The 22,489-nt window shown below is 44.8% G+C and overlaps 1 protein-coding gene across 2 annotated transcripts in view; it reads left to right on the plus strand.

The window, feature by feature from the left end:
* The window catches only part of LOC132575497 (cadherin-18-like), a 114,878-nt gene extending 101,097 nt beyond the window's left edge, over positions 1-13,781 (plus strand). For both annotated transcript variants that reach the window (XM_060244306.1, XM_060244305.1), the window contains 2 exons: positions 10,084-10,335; positions 12,298-13,781. In XM_060244306.1, coding sequence (XP_060100289.1) covers positions 10,084-10,335; positions 12,298-12,788 — 743 coding nt within the window. In that variant the 3' untranslated portion in view covers positions 12,789-13,781. The remainder of the gene's footprint in view (positions 1-10,083; positions 10,336-12,297) is intronic.
* The last annotated feature ends 8,708 nt before the right edge of the window (positions 13,782-22,489 follow it).

Here is a 22,489-nt window from a genome sequence, read left to right on the forward strand (position 1 = left end):
AAGTGTCCATAGGGTGGCAGTGTGCTATGCTATTTAAAAAGGAATCGGAAAAATCACTACTTCAAAAAATGATGCCACACTTTCCCCCCAGATGACCAACAGTCCAAAGGCACCAGTTTTGAGGCCCTGGGGGGGGGGGGGGAGGGCCCCATGGGGAATAAGGAACCAGATGCATAACTGGAGGCCACCCCTTTTACTGGAAAACAGTCCCTGGAGCATTGGTGCAGCCTGGGGCCATCAGGCAGTCTGGAAGCTGGAGCACAAATGCAGAGGGGTCCAAGTAGCAGCCCATTAGTAACAGGGAGGCAGACCAGAATGAAGACTCTGGCCTAAATGTCTGCTTGGAGACTCTGTCCCCTGTACAGCTTCTGCACATCTGTTCTGAACACAGACAGCGGCTTATAGTAGCTTTGTCGGCTGGCTGTCCTTGTGTTCTTATACAGCATGTTGTATAAGTGAGAGAACTTACTCAAAATGAGTTCACTTGGGGATCATTTTTGTGTTGAAGTTCTCAGCATTCCTGGCTTGTACGTTGAGTGTCCTCACTGGTCTAGCAAGCCATATTAAAAGCATCCCACAATTTCCAGAGTAGAAAACAGGCAAACGCTGGAAAAAGATGGCACAGTATCTTGGATGTGGGCAGGCCCATAGCACCCTATGGGGCCCAGAGGGCCCAGCCTCCTTGTGGATTTTACAGACCCCCTCCCCAAGCCTTGGCTCCCCCCTCCCCCTCGGGACCTCTCACCCGAATCGCCTCAGCAGGTAGCGACCCCGCAAGCTCTCCCCTGAAACATTCTGAGTAGAGTTGGGTGGGCAGGCAGCCGGGCAGATTCCAAAAGTTAGGTGGGTAGGTGGGCATCCAACCCCACGCCCTACTCCCAGCAGCCTTGAGTCCAGCCATGAAAAGCTGGGGGCTCCATGTACTGCCTTGTTTTCCACCTCCATGAGCTTGAACGGTCAGTTCTTGGGTGGGTGGGACGAGAGGCCCCTAAATTGCCCAGGCTGCAAGGGCAGCTGGAGTCCTTTTGAGGTGCAAGGGAGGGAGGAGGGCAGCCAGGACATGTCTCTCCCAGCCAGCATGTACAAGCCCTGTGCGTTCCCTGCTGCTCCCGATTGGGGAAGGGGACAGGAAAGCAGGGGAGTGGGGAGGGAGCGCAGAGATACAAATCAGACTTCTTTTGAACTTCAGAACTGGAAGCTGATCACTGCAGGCTGAGCTCCAGGAAAGGTAGAAGGGGAATCGGAGCTGACATGCTATTTAAATCACACTGGAGGGGGGAGGGGTGGCCCCCACCCTCTCCACCTTCTTGCTCTCACCCCCATGGCCCCCCTCCTACGGCCCCCCTGTGGCCCCCTTCCCCTGTGACTCTTAGCTATGGGGCTGGATGTGGACTGGAACAATCTGTATTCAAATCCCTCCTCAGCCTTGAAAAATAATCTTGGACCAGATAACATTTTCCCCACCTAACCTATCTCTCACATAAGACTTTTCTGGTCTTACCCCTTGGTTTTACCCCTGATCTCTCTTCACTTTTCTGTTGCTTCAAAAATTTGTTTCTACATGTATTCACATGCTCATCTCCCTCTCCTATCAGATTTCATTTTTCCTTCTACATTCAGTGGTCATCCACTATATGTCTGCCATTTTCAGAAGTAGATTTTCAGAGTCAAAGTTCCCTTTCCTCCTCAAGCTCATACCAAAATAGCATGTATGTACTTCCCCCCCTCGACGCCCCGGCCATTTGACTCCACACTTCACCCTCCTTCTAAACCTTCCTTTCTCACACGTTTATTAAGCAATTGACACTAAGTTTAACTCTGATGTTCACTGACGCCATTCTTTCATGCATAATTACTTTCCCACTCTGCAGGTGCCTGCATGCTCATTCTCAAGTTACTTGGGACAGGGGATTTGGAATGAGTAGTGGGCTATGGAGGGGTGGTGGGAGGAAGGAAAAGGCTTGTTGATGGTGTGCTGGGAGGAGAGGAGGAGTGGGAGAGTGCAAAATAGGAGGGCTGCAACCAACTGACAGCTTCCCCCCTTTCTCCCAAACAGCAAGCCTCTCTCTGCACCTTTTCCCACTCTGCACACACCGGCATGGTCACTTACCTTGGGGGAGGGGTTGGAATGAGTGGTGAAATATGGAGGGGATGGGGAAAAGATGCATTGGTGGTGTGCTAGGGGGGGAGGGGAAGAGTGAGAGAGCATAAATGGGGGGTGCTGCAACTGACTGACAGCTCCAGCAACATGTGCATCAAATAATTGAATATATAGAATGCATAATCCACAGAGAATTAAAAATCCAATATACAACTTGTATAAGAATGAAAGTAATAGAACCAAATTAATCACATCCCAATGCAAGTTCTGTGATAATCAGGGGCAAAGACTTGATTCAGAAAATGTAATAGTTTTTGAGAGGGGAAAAAGTCCTGAAGAAAAACTTGGGAGCAAAAATGACAGACTAGTCTTTTGTGAACAAAGGGTGGACTTAGATTTGCCAGATCTTGCTTCAGGAGCATTATAAAAGCAAACCTAAATATACAGCTGTATAATGTTGATCTTTAATTAATCACAACACCTTAGATGGCAGAGAAGAGATGAAACGCTTAACACAAACAAAGCTCAGCAAGAAATTAAAATTTGCCTTGGGGGGGGGGCACATTCTCCCCTATCCTCTTCTGCTAGCCTGTTCTGCAGCACGTATTGTTAAGAACCATCAGATTATGAATAATACGCCACGGAATGCTCTCCAAAGTGCTCTGGCGATCACATGCGATACCTCTCCAGTTCTATCTCTGGTGCACCCCCCGTGCTTGCCTTTGATGTGTTTTGTGGTAGCCTTGCCCTGGATAGGCCAGGCCAGCCCAATCTCGGAAGCTCAGCGGGGCCAACCCTGGCAAGTGTTTGGATGGGAGACTTCCTTGGAATACCTGGGTCAGGAGGCAGAGGCAGGCTGTCCAGCCACTTCCTGGAATGTGTCCTCCAGGCCCCAGTAGGAGTCGACAGAGATGACCACGACGTCCAGGCCCAGGGACACACATGCACATGCACGCACACACATGCGCAAAGATACCCAAATAAATAAGATATGTTTCATAGTATAGAACAAAGTTTGAGTCCGGTGGCACCTTTAAGACCATCAGAATTTAATTCTGGGTATAAGCTTTTGTGTGTGTGTGTGTGTGCACACTTCTTCAGAAACATTGAATAGGCTTCCTTGAGCCTGATATATAGATGGTGGGGTTAGTTGCTGGGAAGGGCTAGCTAGAGCCAAGATGCAGAAGTAACCAAGCAATAAATATAGCTAAGAATATAGCTAAGCAATATAGCATACCATTAAAATGAGTGTTAAGAAACAATGGTCTTGGGTGTGAGCAGATTCCTCCTCCTCGCCATGTAATTTAGCCTTTAAAAATAGCTTCATGAGAGGATGGAGAATGAATTGTGGCTGTGGTACCAGAGAGGGTGCGGGGACAGGATAGCTTCCCCTGGCATTTTCCCACAGGTTGCTTTAAGCTGAGTAGGAAAGAAGTGACAACTATGTTCCGCCTTTCTCAGCACCATGGCCTCGGTTTAGATTGGCCCGCCCCTCCACAACTGCTTCCATCTATTTCATTTTTTTTATTCTGCCCTTCCGCCAAGTGCTTAAAAATACATGGTCATTCTCTCCCCTGTCCTGAGAAGTGATGATCATCTGATGTCTCCTAGTGGAAATTCTAACCCCTGTACCGCATCAGCTCTTACACTGAGTGCTCCAGCCAAAGACCCCCAGCATCGTTTGCACTTCTAGGAACCTGAATTTAAGGTGAATAAACATAACCATTTGTCTCCTGCTGTAAGGTGAGATCCAAGAGGAAAGATAGGAGACATTCACTTGTCATTTAGACTACCATAAGAACTACCAGAACATATTTTGATGATTTTTTTTACAAAGCCTAGTTCTAGCTGGCACATTCAAGACAAAAAATTGCATGTGTTTAACTTTACTGACCCAGAGAATGCAAGAAGAGAGATGCTACAGAGAGAGGAGGTGAATTAGGCTTAGAGAAACTTGTGAATTTCTGACCCCTGTTTTTTCTCTATCATCAAAATCCACATTTTGATTTCAGTTCACTCTTGAGTGAATTTTGTTTCTTCACACCAGATTTTCCCATGAAATGTACTCATTTTTCAACCTTATTTTGTGTAGCAGTATACGTTTCATGTATAAATGGTCACATAAATTGTGTATAGGGAACCAATCAACATGTAAGACACAGTACAAACCCGCTTTAAAAAACTGAAAAGTACAACATGGATTTGAACTGTCTGAGTTCTAGCCCCCCCCCCCCAAGCAGGTGCCCCAGGAAAGCTCAGCTTCAGCTCTCACAACAACTAACTCTTCTCTCTTCATGCTGCAAAGTGAAAGCAGCTGAGTCGGGGTGGGATCACCCTGGGAATTTGGCATGGCAGTATCCCAGCTTTGAAAAAGCTGGTTCTCTTTGCTGAGAGCTGCAGCAATCATGCAGGCCCTGCCCTGCTGCTGGGAGAGGCACAGGCTGCACACGCGCAAGAGGAGCCTTCAGGCTGCTCCCGTGCATGTGGGGGGCTCACATCAGGCACCCTGGCCATTCAGACAGCTGGGAAATGTGTCCTGCCTACATTTTAGAAATCTAATCCGGTCTCAGCCCATCCTAAAATGAGGTCAATATGGGTGAGGCTCGGGGGCAGATGTGTGCATGCAATCTCACACAGTAAATCTGGATGGGAGGTGTGGCTTGGTCAGGTCAGATCTCTCATGTGATCCCACCAAGGGTGTCTGCTCCCCTAGAGCACAATAGGGCTGTTTTCGCACTGACTTTAATCAGCAGCGACGCCCCTCTTCACCGCACAGGGTCGGCGCGGATTTCGCACTAATTGCCGCGGAGCACCCGGAAGAACCAGAAAGTCCCGCGGCTTTTGCGGCGCAAATGGAAACTGGTTTTTGGCGGTTTCCGTTTACGCCGCAAAAGCCGCGGGACTTTCCGGCTCTTCCGGGTGCTCCACGGCAATTAGTGCAAAATCCGCGCCGATCCTGCGCGGTGAAGAGGGGCGTCGCTGCTGATTAAGGTCAGTGCGAAAACAACCTAGGAGTCCCATGATTGGCTCCAAGAGCTGCCAGTCAAGCTTGGACACCTGCTACAGATGTTTCTAGGGCTCCCAGAAGTCCACCTCCAGCATTGCCTAGGAATTGACTGAATCGGCACCAGGCTGTCTAGAAAAACGAACTGCAAAAATGAACCACCAAAGAAAAAAAGCATCTTGTTTTTCAGTTCGGGAATGACGCAACCAAAATGACCCATTAGCTGGCCTGGTTCATGCTTGATCCTTAATAATAATATCCACAAATTGATATTCACATCCCAACTATAGAGCATAGCATGTGTCATAGCGCTGACAGCTGCACCCAACAGCAGTCCTACCTTGAGAAGCATGCTTTGTCCATCATTACTGATGAACATGCTGCATCCTTATTACGGAATGTACACCAATTCTGTCCAACTGTATGGCTACCCCAGTAAGGGGTGTTCAAGGCAAATAAGAAGCAGGTAATTGGCCATGGACTTCCTCTGCAGAGTCTTCCTTGGTGGTCTCCCTTCCAAGTATCAACCCTGATTAGCTTCTGAGATCTGACGAGATTGGGACATACCATACCATTCCACATCCCCAAATCCTTCTTTGGCAACTTCCCTGTACCAGACCTGGGAATGTCAGCAGCTAGACTGATTAGAGGGAACACATCTGATCTCACCAGTGCAGCTCAACCAGTTCTCAGTTTATGTCCAAGCCTAAATTAAAGTGTGGGTTCTTACCTTTGAGGCACTAAATGATTTGGCTATGGTACCTTATGTGAGCCTCGCCAATACTTATGATCATCATCATCACCATGTTTTTTCTTCCACTGAGGTGCCACAAAAGTCTTCTCTTTTGTGGCACACCTTTTTGTGGAATGCCTTCATTGTAACTATCTATCTAGCACTGAATGTGATGAGGCTCCCCCCCCCTTTTTACTCAGGCTTGTTTTCTGTGGGGAAATGTCTGTAGGTTGGTTTATTCAACTGCTTTTACTGCAGATTTGCACAGTTTCTTCTGTTTATCTTTGTTGCCTTCAGCATTTTGCCTTAATTGTCATCATGCAAGCTTGAGAAAAGATTCAGTCCTTGTCACAGTTTTTTAGCATTCATACTGCTACTTACAATGTCAGTTTTTTACTGGGTTTTATTGTTTTATTGTTTGTTCGCTGGGTTTTATTGTTTTTTTACTGGGTTTTATTGTTTATTGTTTGTTCACTGCCTCAGAAACTTCTTGAGAGGTGGCATATTCTTGTTTGTTGTAGGTACACATATGGAACATATGAAACAAATTCTTATAAAATATTAGGATTAAAAGTATCAGTTCATGAGATCTTTTTAAACCATACTTTTTTCAATTGAGTATAGCAAGCAACTGAGTAAAGCATAAGCTAGATATTCTACTGTATATTATTGTTGCAGCCAGGCTGTAACAAAATAGTGTGTTGCTATCAGTGGATAAATGTTCAAGAAATGTACAGAATACTGTAATATCTTCAGTTGTTGACCCTCATAGCTGGATCCACACTGTCATCGGTACTTTCTGTACACTGTAATGGTGTACTTTCTGGATTTTCCTGTCCAGACAAGAAAATCTAGAAGGTGAACTAGTAACATAGTATAAGTGAATCCAGTCTACATATAAAAGCCAGTACTCAACAGTGTCAGCAAAGGGTTCATTGAAGTTCCAAAATGATCAGACTTGTCTTTGTTTAAAACTAAGTTTCATTTATTGATTACAACAATGTTACTCTCTCTACTGGTAGGCATTGAAAGTGATAAAGAATAGCTTGAAACATTGGCATATATGGATACACATCAAAGGAGGGCCCTTTAAATCATTTCTCATAATAAAACCACAGTCAATTCTACAAGTGATACCTTCACACGCCTGTTATCTCTTCCTGGAGATGGCTGCGCTCTCCCCCCTGGTGATGTCCTTGCTCCGTTTAGGAGGCGCCAGAGAGGCTAGCTTAGCCCTTTGCACTTCAAAGGTTTCACTGGCCTTTGGAGTTCTGGCAACCTTGGTTCCCACCCCTCCTTCTTTTCTTGCAATGCACAGGGTTAGTAAAGTAGGGTTCAATCAATGACCGGGGTTAATAAGCAGGGGATACATATGATCATACAGTATAGTTGCTTCAATGAATCACAAGCTGACAAACAGGCCACCACATTCAAATGTGACCAACAGACAGAACTCTGGAATGGGACTGCACAGATGGAGAGAGGCTGGATTTTCAGTGGTCATCAGAGGCAGACAGCAAATTTGGCTGCTGGTGCAGTGGTGTCCTTTTGTTTGCTCCCCGGATAAGTGAATGATGAACATATACTTCTATGGGGGAGGAAGTAAAGTACTGTGTTTGGTGGAGCAGACAGCTTCACCCTGTCTGACCAGAACGCACTGCTGCTGGGAGATTTTTGAGTCCATTCCACTGTCTCCTCCCTCCCACAAACTTGAGAAGCAGCATTGCAGACTTCACATCAACGCACACAGCTTCTCTGTGTTTTGTAAGGAACCATGGTAAAGCACTCAGGCTTTAATTATTGGTAATTTAATATAACTTTAACTAATTTTAATTTAATGAGTGCCCCCACAGCACTCCACTTTGAAAAAATCCTGGTTGGGGAACTAGTGCTCTCAGCAGCATGAGCTGGGCAGCAGGTGGGGAATGAGGAATCAGCCTGAGGGTGAAGGAACTCTCGGTTCTTGTTATTCCACTCTTTCTCATACGTCCTTTCTTTCATTCATTCATCCTTTCCTCATCTGGTAAATGCAAGTGACTCTGGGGACACAAAACCTTATGTCACTGCCTCATGAGAAAGTGGGTGATACTTGGCAGCTGCCTTCTCTTTGTGTGGATGGAGCCATGGCTGTGCCATAATAACATAGGTGCCACTCTGTAAAGCTGGGTGTCAAAACTGAGTTGGGAGTTCATCCATCTGTCCACTTTTTCCCTTTCTGCTTCCCCTCTGCTGCTCTGAAAACTACCTCCACCATCAGCCTCTTCTCAGTCAGCAGGATGTTCTGTGCCATTGCCTCTGATGTCACAGTGGCCAGTTCCTGTTCTCTATGGGGACAGGCGAGTATTTAAGCATCTTGTCAGATCTGTAGGCTCTGAAAACTGCCCCCAGCACCAGCCTCTTTCCAGTCATCCATGTGTCCTGTGACATTGCCTCTGATGTCACAGTGGTCAATTTCAAAAAGAGATCGGTATATAAGCATCTGCATAAACATGTAGGCTCTGAAATTTCCCCCTCTATTCCCAGTCAGCAATGTATTCTGTGATATTGCCTCTGATGTCACAATGGGCAGTTTCTGGTCCCTATGGGGACAGACCAGTATATTGTAAAGGTTGCCAAGTAATGTTCAAACTACTTTCTCATATGAAAACATAGGTAAAGCTTATTGAGTCATTACAGGATCATTCCTTCTACCTTTGAGGACATTGCCAGAGTGCCAGAAGGCCATTGCAGAGTTTCATAAGTACACTTTCCCACGCATCGCCCTCCCCCCCCCTTTTCCTGTTCTCAAATGATGCCTCTTTACTGGCATGCTCATTAGTTAAAAGTTAAAAATTGAATTAGTCTAAATAATTGGGCTCGGTATGACTTTGCAAAAGCAATGGAGATTGCATAGAACTCCTTCTTTGCAGCCTTCATTGCCATCTCATAGGTCTTCATAAATGACATATAGGATGTTCTTGTAGCTTTGTCACAAACTTCTCACTACACTCTCTCTAGTTGTCATAGCTCCCATTTCATCTGCCTGAGCTCCAAGGAATACTATGGAGCTAAAAGGGGCAAAAGTCACACCACTTAATCTTAGAGTCAACTATCAAGATGGTCCAATCATGGTGTTATTGTCCATTGTAATCCCTGATGCAAAGATAAGATCCAGTGTGTGTCCCACTTGATGTGTGGAAGCTGAAACAAATTGGGAGAGCCCCAGTGCCACCATGGATGACACTAGGTCCTTAGCCTGAGAGAAGGTCACAGTAGTCTGGGATACTCTAATGCCCAGGCAGATACAGCCTCCATCAGGTCAGGCAGGAAATTGGCTGGTTCATTAGGCAGATAGTATACCAGCCAAATGACCAAGGTCTCCTCAGCATTCCACACAAGGCCCACACATTCAATGCAAGCAATCTTTGTCTCAGGACAAAGAAAAAAGGAAGGAGAAAGAAAGGACAAAGGAAGGAGAAAACCTCCTGAATAAATAATGCCACACACACACCGTCCATCAGTCTGAGGCTGGTGAAGGACTGAGAAATGTGGGGCAACTGTTTCACCATCCCTCACCCAGGTCCTGATCACACAAGCCAGGTCTACTGCCTGTTCTACCAGGTAGTCCTGGAGAACAGAGATCTTATTGTTGATAGACCTGGCATTGCACAAAACTAGTGTTGGAGAAGAGTATGTTTTGGGATGGGATGAAGGTTGGAAGCATGACCATATCTCTGTCTACAAACCACCTTCTCCCACTGCCATACTTCATACACCCCATCAGCACTGGGATCCTGACCCCAACATGGCCTGCCCCATGGTATCCTATTGGCCCAATCTGGGCCAACTGAGTCTCTTGAGGCAGACACAATGGCATATCAACAGTAACCAAATTAAACACTGCCCAGCAATTTCTGAAAAACCTCCCTTCACCTCCTTAGTCCTAAATACTCACGTTAGCAAATAAAAATACTATTAATTTCTAATACCAATTAAAATGTCATTTCAGTTAATTAACTAAACAGGTAGCTGTCTACTGCCTGATTCTTTTAACTGGTGATGCCACATTAAAAACCTTGGATCTTCTGTATGCAAAGCAGATGCTCTACCATAGCCCTTCCATTTTTTTTATTGCTGCTCAGCTTTTGAAAATGAGACGGTCTCTTTTGGCATCTCCAAAACAGAGTTGGGAGCAAATCAAATGGGACGAAGATGATTAAATTATAATCTTTAATGACCATTCTGTCTTGCCTTTTGCACCTCTAGATAACACAGCCAGTATTGTGACCCGAAGAAGGCGATTTAGTCGGACGATCCAGGATGCATATTACCTCCCTGTTGTGATCTCTGATGGGGGGATCCCTTCTCTCAGCAGCAGTGCCACCCTAGTGATCCGCGTGTGTGCATGTGAAAGAGACGGGCGTGTGCGAACCTGCAGTGCTGAAGCATTCCTTTCCTCTGCAGGACTAAGTACGGGAGCCTTAATTGCCATCCTGCTGTGTGTCGTCATTCTGCTGGGTAAGCCTGTCTGAGAATTAAATACCGGTGTCTTTTCCGTATCTTTCAGATGATTGCAGCCACACTATGGTGTTTAATGCCATTCTGAACTGCTTGTGATAGGAGGTAACTAGAAATACAAAGTGTTGACTTTGAGAGGGGGTTTGCTGAAATTAATAGGTTTTGCTAAACTAGATGGGCCTCTAAAGCAGGGCACAGAACAGCTGGCATCTGGTGGAATTAATTTAACCATGGCCACTGCGTAATTAGTGTTGTCTATCTACTCAGGTAATTTGGTAAGATTTCAGGAAGCCATGTTTGTGAGTTGTGTGTCCAGCACTCTGGGGGAAAGTGATAAAACTAGGAGATGAGGCTAATGTTTTTGAAATAAATTCCACCGCCAAAAGTGCAGCTGTATGAAAGCCGTTTGCTGATTATCTCTGTGGGATAAGCTGATAACAGTGCAAAGCCTCGTTGAGAGGGGCATTAGATAAATGTCCTTGGAAATGCATTTTCTCCCACCCAGGGTAATGTGAATAGTTAAAATTCTCATTTGGTCAAGAGTCAACATTTTTCATAAGAACATAAGAACATAAGAGAAGCCATGTTAGATCAGGCCAATGGCCCATCCAGTCCAACATTCTGTGTCACACAGCGGCCAAATATATATATAAATATATATACACACACACACACACACACACTGTGGCTAATAGCCACTGATGGACCTCTGCTCCATATTTTTATCTAACCCCTTCTTGAAGGTGGCTATGCTTGTGGACGCCACCACCTCCTGTGGCAGTGAATTCCACATGTTAATCACCCTTTGGGTGAAGAAGTACTTCCTTTTATCCGTTTTAACCTGTCTGCTCAGCAATTTCATCGAATGCCCACGAGTTCTTGTATTGTGAGAAAGGGAGGAAAAGTACTTTCAAGTCTGCATACATACATAATGCATACATGCATACATACATATGCACACAGCTTGATAATAAAGTCCTACACACAGGGACTGACCCAGATCTGATTTTTCTTAGAATTAAACTCAGAGCAGTAGGGTCCTGTGAATGGAAGGAGTTTGTGGATGGAATCTCTCCCATCTTCCTTGGCAGCTGCCTCCTGTTTCCACTGAAAAGCTGCTCCTGAGGTCTGGGAAACCCTCGCGAACTGAGTGGGCCGAAATAACATGGGGGCTCCAGAAAGAAATCCCCCCTTCTGTTTCTCAATTTGTGAAACACCTTGCTCAAGAAGGGGAGGGGGGCTGAGGGGTGATTTTTGCATCACCCCCTTTGCTGTCTTCCATTGTGCTCCCAAGGTTCCTTCACAATATATGTGACCACAGAAAGGGTTAAGCATTATAATGCAAAGCAGTGGAATTCTGCTACTTGTCAGATAATAAGCAATGCATCCATTCTTTCTATTCTGGAACCATATTCACTTGCCAGTGTCTGGAAAGGACTGTTGTAGGATCTTCCGTGCTTAGGATCCATGTAGGCCTTTCTGTGGCCACATATATTCAGGTGGGGGCACTGCAGATACCATGGCTAAGGCTGGCTGGTGATTTGGGAGCTGAGATGAACTGGCAGCCTTTCAGGTCACACGTCACTCTCTTAGCCATGTGCTTTACTGGGGCTAAGACCTTTTCTAGAAGCGGAAAATATCACTTTGGCTTGAATGGTGTGGTATATACTAGTATGGCTCAAAAGCACAATATTTTGTGTCAGTTCTGTTGGTTGTAATAAAAGGTATTCTCTTCAAATTCCGGAAAATATTATTTACTTAAGTTATGTAAGATAATAGGGGAACTGTTCTTAGAGTTCCTTCAAAAAGAGATCTGTATTGAAGATTTGGTAATGCATGAGTTTCCTTCAGTCAGTTAAATGATAAATAGTGGATGTTTAAAAGTCAGATGTGTTATGTACTGAAACACTTTTAACCAGGCAGCACACCTAACTGATTTCTTATCCCGAATTTTCCCCTCAGCAATAGTGGTCCTTTTCATTACACTAAGACGCAGCAAAAAGGAGCCTCTGATAATCTCAGAAGAGGATGTCCGGGAAAATGTTGTCACCTACGATGACGAAGGTGGGGGCGAGGAGGACACCGAAGCTTTTGACATCACTGCTCTTCGGAACCCGTCAGCAGCTGAAGAACTGAAGTATCGGAGGGATGTTCGGCCTGAAGTGAAGCCCACACCCAAACATCCCACTTCATCAAGCCTTGATAGCATAGATGTTCAGGAAATTATTCGACAAAGACTGGCTGAAGCAGACTTAGACCCTAGCGTACCACCATATGATTCTCTACAGACATACGCATATGAGGGTCAAAGGTCAGAAGTGGGATCTGTCAGTTCTTTGGATTCAGCTACCACACATTCTGACCAGGATTATAATTACCTTGGTGACTGGGGACCAGAGTTTAAGAAGCTAGCTGAAATTTATGGAGAAATAGAATCTGAAAGAACAACTTAATTAATTCTTCCCCAACCAAGGAACATTTTAGTTTCCCCAAGCAATTTGGAGGCATAATGACAACAGAGATTTTAAAAAAGAGAGGAGATATATATATATATGAATACAGTACTTGGAACAAACAGAGCAGATGTGCACATTTACTGTAGAAACAAGTGCCCTTTTCGCATTTGAAACTGGGTTCTTCAATTGGAAGAAAGTCAAATTTGGGGGGAAATATACCCCAGAAAGAAGATTGTCCCTTTGTGTATATTTTTAATTGCTCAATAAAGTCTGTGGTGCAGTATCAGTAAAGATACCTTAAGTAAACCAAACAATGGCCAATATTATTGCAGTATCCCCTAAACAAACCAGAGCTACAGTGAGTTTCTAGGGATGCCTGCTCACAAGAAGGACTCGGGATGATTGGAATGGTTGTGGCACTGTGTGTCTTGCTCTGTTTATAGGCTTAAGGTAACCATCAGGAGGATAATTTACTTCGGTTTCACTAAACCTCAGAAATCCAATTTTCTTTTCCAGGAATGTGCATTGGAATTATTTTATAAATGCCATATTGGTGTCTGCCCTTACTAACATGCAGCTGAATTGTACTTAAACACTTGACTCTCTTGTGGAATGTAACATTTCACTAGGCCAAACCTAAATCTTTCCATCCACGAAGGAGGTAATGAAGCACGAGTTACTTGGTAGTTTATTGGAGCAGGCTTATGATCACCCCCCACCTTGAATTTGTATTGATTGGCACTGAGACTGCTGCTTCTGTTTTACAGTAACCATATTGGGTACAGTTTTTTAACAAAAAAAGGGGATTGTTTTGTTCTGCTCTGCAGCAAAGTAGAAGATGAATGAAGTTGGTTTAAAAAGTCCTTGTTCTGTTATGCATTCAGCTATGCAAAAGCTTGGATTGACTGGTCTTCCTTGGGACTGGTGAATGTAGATAAGATGGAGCCGGTGACAGACCACTCTGAATCCCAAAATAAAACAGTCACATGATAAGGTTTGATCCAGCCAATTTTTTTCACCCCATCTCTCAATTCCCTTCCTTACCACAGCCTCCATCCCCACTGGCTTTGGTCCATGCAGGTCCCAGGATCCCCAGCATAGCCTTTGCAGTGGTTGACGGGGACCCTCTTCTCCCGTTGTCATGAATAGAACTGGTTGAATCCAACCCGTCTCGCAGGTTAACACGAGAGAACAAAAGTGATGCAGAACAGATTGGACAACTATAGTGTAATATCCTGTTAATTCAGCTGAAGGTAAATAATGTCAATCTCTGTATATGACGTTAAGAAGGTTTTGGATCATTCGGCACCACAGTCCAACATTCAACACTAGTGCAAGACACCAACACCACAAAGGAGAGCTAGAAAAGAGCTCCATTTTACGAAACCTTTCTGCTAAACATTCTAGAACGCCTGTTGTTAGTTTGGCAACACCCAGCATATTTCGGGGGAGGGGGGTGTTTTATGTATAATTATTTTAATTAATAGATGAATGTATGAAAAAGAGATGTACTGTTTAGTTTGTCATCTGCATATTGTGTGGCGCTTCTGTTGCATTTCAGGCCAGCATCACATTGATGAGGTAATTTTGATCCTTCGAAACATGTTGGGTGATTCCATAACAACAGTAATAAATTTTGAGAAAGAAATACAGCTCTGTAGATCTTTTTCGGGGCATCACTAGCGTAGCTTTCTCTGCATCTGGGCTTTTGGAACACCTGAATGAGAATTATAGTAACTTCGATGAACTTGGTGCTAAAAGGCTGAAACATAAAAGCAGTGATTCAGACCTGTGAGATCATGGCAATGCAAGCCTGGGAAAGTTATTTTAAAGTTTGCTGCAGAAAATCCTCAGATCCTATTTGGGGTATCAAAATTGGGACCAAGGATCCTTTCTGGATAAGTTACATCGTTGTAGATATTGATCTGAAAAATAAGAGCAATGTTTTTTATTTATGTATTTATTTAATTCATTTGTCTCCTGCCTTTCTCCCCCATGAGGCCCCAGAGCAGCTTACATCATTCTCCTCCATTATATCCTCACAACAACTGTGTGAAGAAGCTGAGGCTGGGAGGGTGAAAGGCCCAAGATCACCCAGAGAGGTTCCATAGGATTTATTTACTTATTTACTAGAAAGAAGGCCCATTGTGCAGGGAGATACCGTGGGCTCTAGGAAGAGGCTCTGGGTGAGTGCCCCCCCCCCTGCACCCTTGCTGTCACCCAAGTCAAGGCATTCACTCCCCCACCCTTGGTGTCTTCCCACTCAGCCTACAACATCCTTTCCACCATCCTACAACCACCATCCACCTCCCCAGCCACCTCTTCCTCTCAACTACCCCCACAGTCTTGGCACACTGCTACTTCCCCACCCATGACATTCACTCACACCCCCCCACCCTTGCTGACTTCACACTCACTTTGCAGCTGAAACAGATGCTGGCTCCCCACCACCCGCATGTGTGTGTGCATGTCCCCATGCCTGTGGTAGCTCAAAGCCTTGAAACAGGCCCAGAATGGAGATAAGGTAGAATAATTATGGGGAGGTGGGGGGCATGATGATGGTCGAACAGACACTGAAGCTCAGAACTCCTTTTATTTGCAGTGTATTGCTGCTGCCTTTTTCTGTCTTATTCAACCTTGCAGCAGTTTGAGCTTTTGGCTTGATCTGAGTTTTTTGGCCTGGCCTGGTATGGTATATCATATGCACCTCAAGGCATTCGTTCTCTGTAGGGGAATTGATTAGACCAACTTTCTATCTCTTCCCCCCTCCCTGCAGCCTCCATCTAGGAAAAGGACAGTCTTTCTCTACGGTGGGGACCAAAGCAGGAGGGAGGTGATCTTAGCAGGGTCCTCCCTGCAAAGCAGCCATTTTCTCCAGGGGAAGTGATCTCTGCTGTCTCTGCCATCTGGAGAGCAGTTGTTAATTCTGAGTGACCTCCAGCCTTCACCTAGTTCTCCAAAAGGAAATGGCTCATTGGGAGGGTGGAGTCTATGGCACCTGTATGAGGTGCCATCCCTCTTCAAACCCCACCGTCTCCAGACTCACCCCTCCAATCCCCAAGAATTTCCCAAACTGGAGTTGGCAACCTTATCTGCTTCCCAGCCTACCTTTATCTGCCCCTCTGACTTCAGCTTTCCATCTCCTTCCCCCTCCCTGCAACCTCTACCTAGGAAAATGACAGTCTTTCTCCGCAGTGAGGACCAAAGCAGCTTACATCATTCTCCTCTCTGCCTTTTGATCTGCACAACAACCCTGTCAGGTAGGTGAGGCTGAAAGTCTGTGACTGGTCAGAAATCACCCAGTCAGCTTCCACAGCAAGAACCTAGGTCTGACAGACCCTGCTCTGAAGTGCTATCTCTTAGCACTTTGGAGCCAGTTTGGTGTAGTGGTTAAGTGTACGGACTCTTATTTGGGAGATCCAGGTTTGATTCCGCACTCCTCCACTTACAGCTGCTGGAATGGCCTTGGATTAGCCATAGCTCTTGCAGGAGTTGTCCTTGAAAGGGCAGCTGCTGTGAGAGTCCTCTCAGCCCCACCCACCTCACAGGGTGTCTGTTGTGGAGGGAGAAGATATAGGAGATTATAAACTGCTCTGAGTCTCTGATTCAGAAAGAAGGGTGGGGTATAAAATCTGCAGTCTTCTTCTATGCCACACTGACGGTCATAGGGGGGCTGCTGCTGAACAAGTGGAGCTTGAAAAATATTCTGGTATCACAACTGAATTCTAGACAACAGATCTCCCCCTGGAGAAAATAACTGCCTGGAAGGTGGACTCTATGGCATTATATTCAGCTGAGGTCTCTCCCATCCCCAAACTCTGATTTTTGTAGACTCTACCACAAAATCTCCAGGAATTTTCAACTAACCTGGACTGGCAACCCAAGTCAGGACTGGACCCAAAGAAGGCCTGGAAAGGACCTGCTCTACCCTGCATTTTACTTAACAGAACCAAGCTTTGTTGCCTAGCAACAACCACTGTCTAGCAGTTTCCCCAGTGGCCCTGTCCTTGTCTGTCCTAGGGCAAGGTTGAGAGAAAGGGGGAGTGACAGGAAAGAAGCAGCCATCGTGGTCTCTGAGGAAACACTCCTGGTGGAGCCAGACCTTGCTGCCTAGTCACATTAACACCTTTGTTCCCTGTCTCTTCGCTGTCTCCCCACTTCCGAATGCCACAGAAAGTGGGTAGGTGACAGCAGGCAGCAGAGAGGAGCAGACTCAGCTAATGGAACACAATGGAACTTGAGTGGCGTTGATGGGCCAATGGCTGATGCGGTGAGTCACGACCAGTACATCTGGAATTTTATATTATTAGGGGATTTTATAAAGCTTCTAGCCCATCCTCCTCCACAAGCAAGCTCAGGGTGGGTTACATCATTAATACAATAAAACCAGTAAAGATAATAATAAACATTTAACAGTTTAAAAATCACTATCTGAATTTATACTAACACATCACTGTCAACGCCACCAAAAATTCATCTGCTCCTGGAGTGCCCTTTATGTGTGCAGGTAGCTATAACTAAAGTTGAGGGGGCTGAGCATTAAGTTCTGCAGGCCCCAGGTCTCACTTGGGAGGCTGTTCCACCAGGCTGATGCAAGTTTTGAGAAGGGCTTGGTTCTGGTTGAAGCTAAATGGACTTCCTTCAGGCCGGGAATCACCAGCAGATGTTGATCAGTAGAGCATAAAGCTCTCTGTTGGATGTACTGGGAGAGATGGTTCTAAAGGTATGTTGATTCCAGACCCAAGTCTCCCAGATGCTAGTCCGACACTCTTTGACTACTATACTGTGTTGGCCCTTCTTTGTGATCCATGAGTGCCAACCTTTCTGGATAATATATGTAAAGCTGCTATAATATCAGGTCTTGCTAAGTATAGAACTTTGCCTGTGGCAACTCTGTACTTTTTGTTCTCTGGCTGCAGTTCATTGAGTACCTTTTCTTTATAGAAACTTGATTTCATTGGTGTGAGCACTAGATTAACACCTTCTAGGCTCAGGCTATGAAATAATGTCAGCATCCTCTGCTTTTGACTAAAAAGATAAAAGTCTTAAGACCAACAAGAGTTCCAGAGTGTGAGCTTCCAAGAGTCAAAGCTCCCTTCATCAGATAGCTGTTGAGAAAGACACAAAGAACACAAAAGCAGTGCTGAGCTAGATGGGCTAATAGTCTTGATGTGTTTACATGGTCTCTTCAGAAAGCCACCTTTATAATGTCCATCCTTCTTTTCATATTCCATTGTCAGGATTATGGCTTCTTTGTAAGAAGTCAGTTTTATGAATAATGAAACAGCCACAAAAATTATACTATAGTGTTCCCTCTAAGATGAGTTAGTGTGAGCTCACAGGTTTTTTAGCTTCCTGCTCACACATTTTTGTTTTAGATCAGGAAATCTAAGTCGGCAGTGTGCATATGCTGTATGAATTTAAATGCTCTTGTCAATGGTTCTTTATTTTTCACCTTGCTAGGAAACATCTTCCAATTCATAAAAGCTATTTTTTTTTGCTAAACATTACAGAATCTAAAATATATATATATGGCTGCATATCTTTTCTTCTGGTTCAAATGGTTCCCAGTCGCTCCCTTCTCTGAGATCTCAGACTAGTTATAATGTGTGATGTTTCTTCACAGTTCTTTTTTTAAAAGGTGTATTGCATAGCAATGTAAAAATTATTATTTTGGAAGGACAACATGGGGATTATACTTTTTTTCCAAAAATAAATTTAAATATGAAAAAACTAATTCTGGAGAATGAATGGGGTCTCCAATGTACTGTTGTGATGGATTGCTTCAAGAAGGACAGCGGAGAACAGAATAATCAGTGAGGTCCTGCTACACTAAATCATTCATTTGATATCCCTTTAAATCATTTTTGCATTGTGTATGTGGTAAGAACCTTTAAGATAAATGGAGTTTGTCCTTGCAAAGTGAACTAACTAACAGGAAAGTGTGGTCTTCATAGTCCTATGAACATAAAGGATGTCAATTCAGGGCAAACTCATAGGTAGGATGAAGTGCGGGCTCTTCATCTCCCCTGTGCTTCAGACAACGTAGGATGATTCCTAAACACCTATACCTCTGGCTAGCCCACTGGGTTTTATACAATGAGTAAAAACAGCTACAACTTATATGTGCCTATATACTAGGTTCATATGTCAACAATACAAAAGTCTTTATAAAATGGCTGACATATCTTTATAAAGTGACTGACATATGTCGATAACATTGCTGTAACACAGGGGTCTCCAACCAGGTGCCAGTGAACACCATGGTGCCTGCCAAGACCATTTCTGGTACCTGCCAAGTGTTCTTAGGAAGTGGGTGGGGCCAGGTAGAGCCAGTTAAGGCTTCTGATTGACTGTGGGAGAAGAGAATCATAGAATCATAGAGTTAAAAGGGACCTCCAGGTTCATCTAGTCCAACCCCCTGCACCATGCAGGAAACCCACAAATACCTACCCCAAATTCACAGGATCATCATTGCTGTCAGATGGCCATCAAACCTCTGTTTAAAAACCTCCAAGGAAGGAGAGCCCACCACCTCCCGAGGAAGCCTGTTCCACTGAAGAATTGCTCTAACGGTCAGGAAGTTCTTCCTAATGCTGAGCCAGAAACTCTTTTGATTTAATTTCAACACATTGGTTCTGGTCCTATCTTCTGGGGCCACAGAGAACAATTCCACACCATCCTCTATATGACAGCCCTTCAAGGACTTGAAGATGGTGATCCTATCACCCCTCAGCCACCTCCTCTCCAGGCTAAACATCCCCAGCTCCTTCAGCCTTTCCTCATAGACTTGGTCTCCAGAGCCCTCACCATCTTTGTCACCCTCCTCTGGACCCATTCTAGCTTGTCTATATCCTTCTTAAAATGTGGTGCCCAAAACTGAACACAATACTCCAGATGAGGTCTTACCAGAGCAGAGTAAAGCGATACCATCCCATCACATGATCTGGACACTAAACTTCTGTTGATACAGCCGAAAATTGTGTTTGCCTTTTTAGCCACCGCATCACACTGTCGACTCATGTTCAGCATATGGTCCACTAGGACCCATAAATCCTTTTCGCACATACCATGGGAGATTTGATTATCTGTGCAGGCATTTTAAATGTTGCTTTGGCATCAGCTGCCTCTACAGCACAAGGTTCTACACGGGGTCACTGATGTTAAACCGTGGCAATCATTTTGTGGCTGGCTCCACCTCCTGCAGCAACCAGTATGCCGTGTGTGGCGGGGTACCCAGAGACAAACTGCCTGGCAGCAGGCCGTTGAGCCCAGCAGCAGTCCCAGCCTGGGTGGAGCAAGGTGGGACCAAAGGCAGAAAGAGTCAGGAGCCTCAGCAACAGGGCAGTCTTTGCAGTCTGGCCCAGGAAAGTGCAAAGGGTGTGGAGGCAGTGAGCAAGCCTGAGTGGGAAAACCATGGCTCTCTGGGCGCAGGTGTTTCGAGACAAAGCAGGATATAGAGGAGAAGAGGGTGCAGCTTAACTCATGATGCCAGGCGTCAAGCTGGAGCTCTGAAAAGGGAGGAAGGGGAAATGGGAGCAGACTGGCAAGAGAAGAAGAGGAAGTAGCAGCCAGATAGCAGCATCATGACTCTTCTGTGGAATGCAGTGAAAATCTTCTCGTGCCTGAGAAGGTGCTCTTATGGATCCATTTTTTCTGTTAGATCAAAAACTGAACACTGGAATGAACTGGCCAAATTCCATAACTGAAAGAACAATCCTATCCTGAGCACAATATTTAATTTGCCTCTAAACTACAAAGTAGTGAAGCTCAGAGTATTTAGTGTGAGGTTGCTTTAGAAGACTTTCACACATGCTGAGCAATGCACTTCCAGTGCTCTTTAGTGATTGTTTTTCCATTTCACGTAGAAAAATTCAGCTGCAGTGCACAGAAAGTGGATTGAAATTGCATTATTCAGTGTGTGCAAAAGCTCCATTAAAGAATTTTATGGGCTGCAACTAAAAGGTAATCAAGAGTCAACTAGAACTGATCAGCAACTAGCTTTATTGGGAAGGCCCTTTGAAGTGAGGTAAGGACTCTGAGCCACCAAAGGGATTGCTGCCATACTTCTGCCAGTGATATTCATCTGCAACCATTTTTGTTTCTATCATTAGCAATTGGAATCCAAATACTACCAACTAGAAACCTGGATTTTGCCCAGAGATTTCCAGTTGCTGAGTCAAACACAAATGAACAAATGCTGCTGTATTGGAACAGGAATGGCCAAACTGTGGCCCAGAAGCCACATGTGGCTCCTTCACACGTATTGTGTGACTCTCAAAGCCCCACATCAGCCACTTTGGAGAAGGCATTTCTTTCTTTAAATCATTTCTCCTAGCCAAGTCAGCCAGCAGCTTGGAGAATGCATTTAAAGTTAAATTTTATTTCTTTCCATCTGTCCTTCCCTCCCTCCTCTCCATCTATTTTCTTTCCTTCCTTCCTTCCTTCCTTCCTTCCTTCCTTCCTTCCTTCCTTCCTTCCTTCCTTCCTTCCTTCCTTCCTTCCTTCCTTCCTTCCTTCCTTCCTTCCTTCCTTCCTTCCTTCCTTCCCTCCCTCCCTCCCTCCCTCCCTCCCGTCTTGTGGCTCTCAAACGTGACATTCATGTTTTCTGGCTCTCAAACATGTGACATTTATTCTATGTGGCTTGTACGTAAAGCAATTTTAGCCATCCCTGTATTAGAGTCTCTGAGTTCCAGAATTTCTAAAAGCCCACAAAACATATTCTAAAACACCAGCTTTATGCAACAGAATTGAATTATTTATTTTCGAAATAGGCACAGAATTCCAGTTTGAAAGAAAACGTGTCACTTAAATCTGTTGGATTTAGATCTGGACTAAATTGTCTGTTAAGAGGTGGGATATAATTCCTGCCAACTCCATCCTGCTGCAGAGCCCCAGTTTGCCCATTATGGGGGTTCCCAGCCCTCCAGAATCAACATTTCGGTAAATCATTGGGCTACAGCAGGAGGGGAGATGTGAGAAAGTCCTGTGCCATTAACAGGAACATTTCATTTGGATTCAACCCATTAAAATCTACCTATGGGTGTATTTTAAGCATTTATGAGCTGCTCTTGTGGAGCAAGTTCAAAGTGGCTTCTAATATTACAGCAACAATCATATAAAACAAGTTTAATAGTGAAGTACTTAAAACATGATAAATTGCATCTAACATTGTGCAGAAAGGCTGACAGAAGGGAAAAACCAAATTAAGAAACTAATGTGTCTGGTAACGCCAATGGGTCTGATCCATCCAGCTTTTCCACTTAATCCTGCCCAATTTCCCTCCTTCCCCCATGATTTTTGCTCATGCTTGTCCCATGATCCCCAGTGTAGCATTAGGCATGGCTCCTTTTTCAACAATTGAAAGGCTGGCTGGATCCAACCCAGTATATCCTACACAATGATGAATTATGACTATCGCGGATATGAAGGACTCAAATTAAGAAAGACACTTAGTTGAAAATGTATATCTTCATAAATGGAACACTGTGTCTGGGGCAGTGATGTTCTGTATACTTGGTGCTTGGATGGGGCAACAGTATGAGGGCTTCTGGAGTTCTGGCCCTGCTGTGGACCTCCTGATGACATCTGGGATTTGGCCGCTGTGTGACACGCTGTTGGACTGGATGGGCCATTGACCTGGTCCAACATGGCTTCTCTTATGTACCTTTTTGTTCATGATTCCCACCTGTTGAAAA

The sequence above is a fragment of the Heteronotia binoei genome, chromosome 7 (genome assembly GCF_032191835.1).
Source record: "Heteronotia binoei isolate CCM8104 ecotype False Entrance Well chromosome 7, APGP_CSIRO_Hbin_v1, whole genome shotgun sequence".
NCBI classification, from domain to species: Eukaryota; Metazoa; Chordata; class Lepidosauria; order Squamata; family Gekkonidae; genus Heteronotia; species Heteronotia binoei.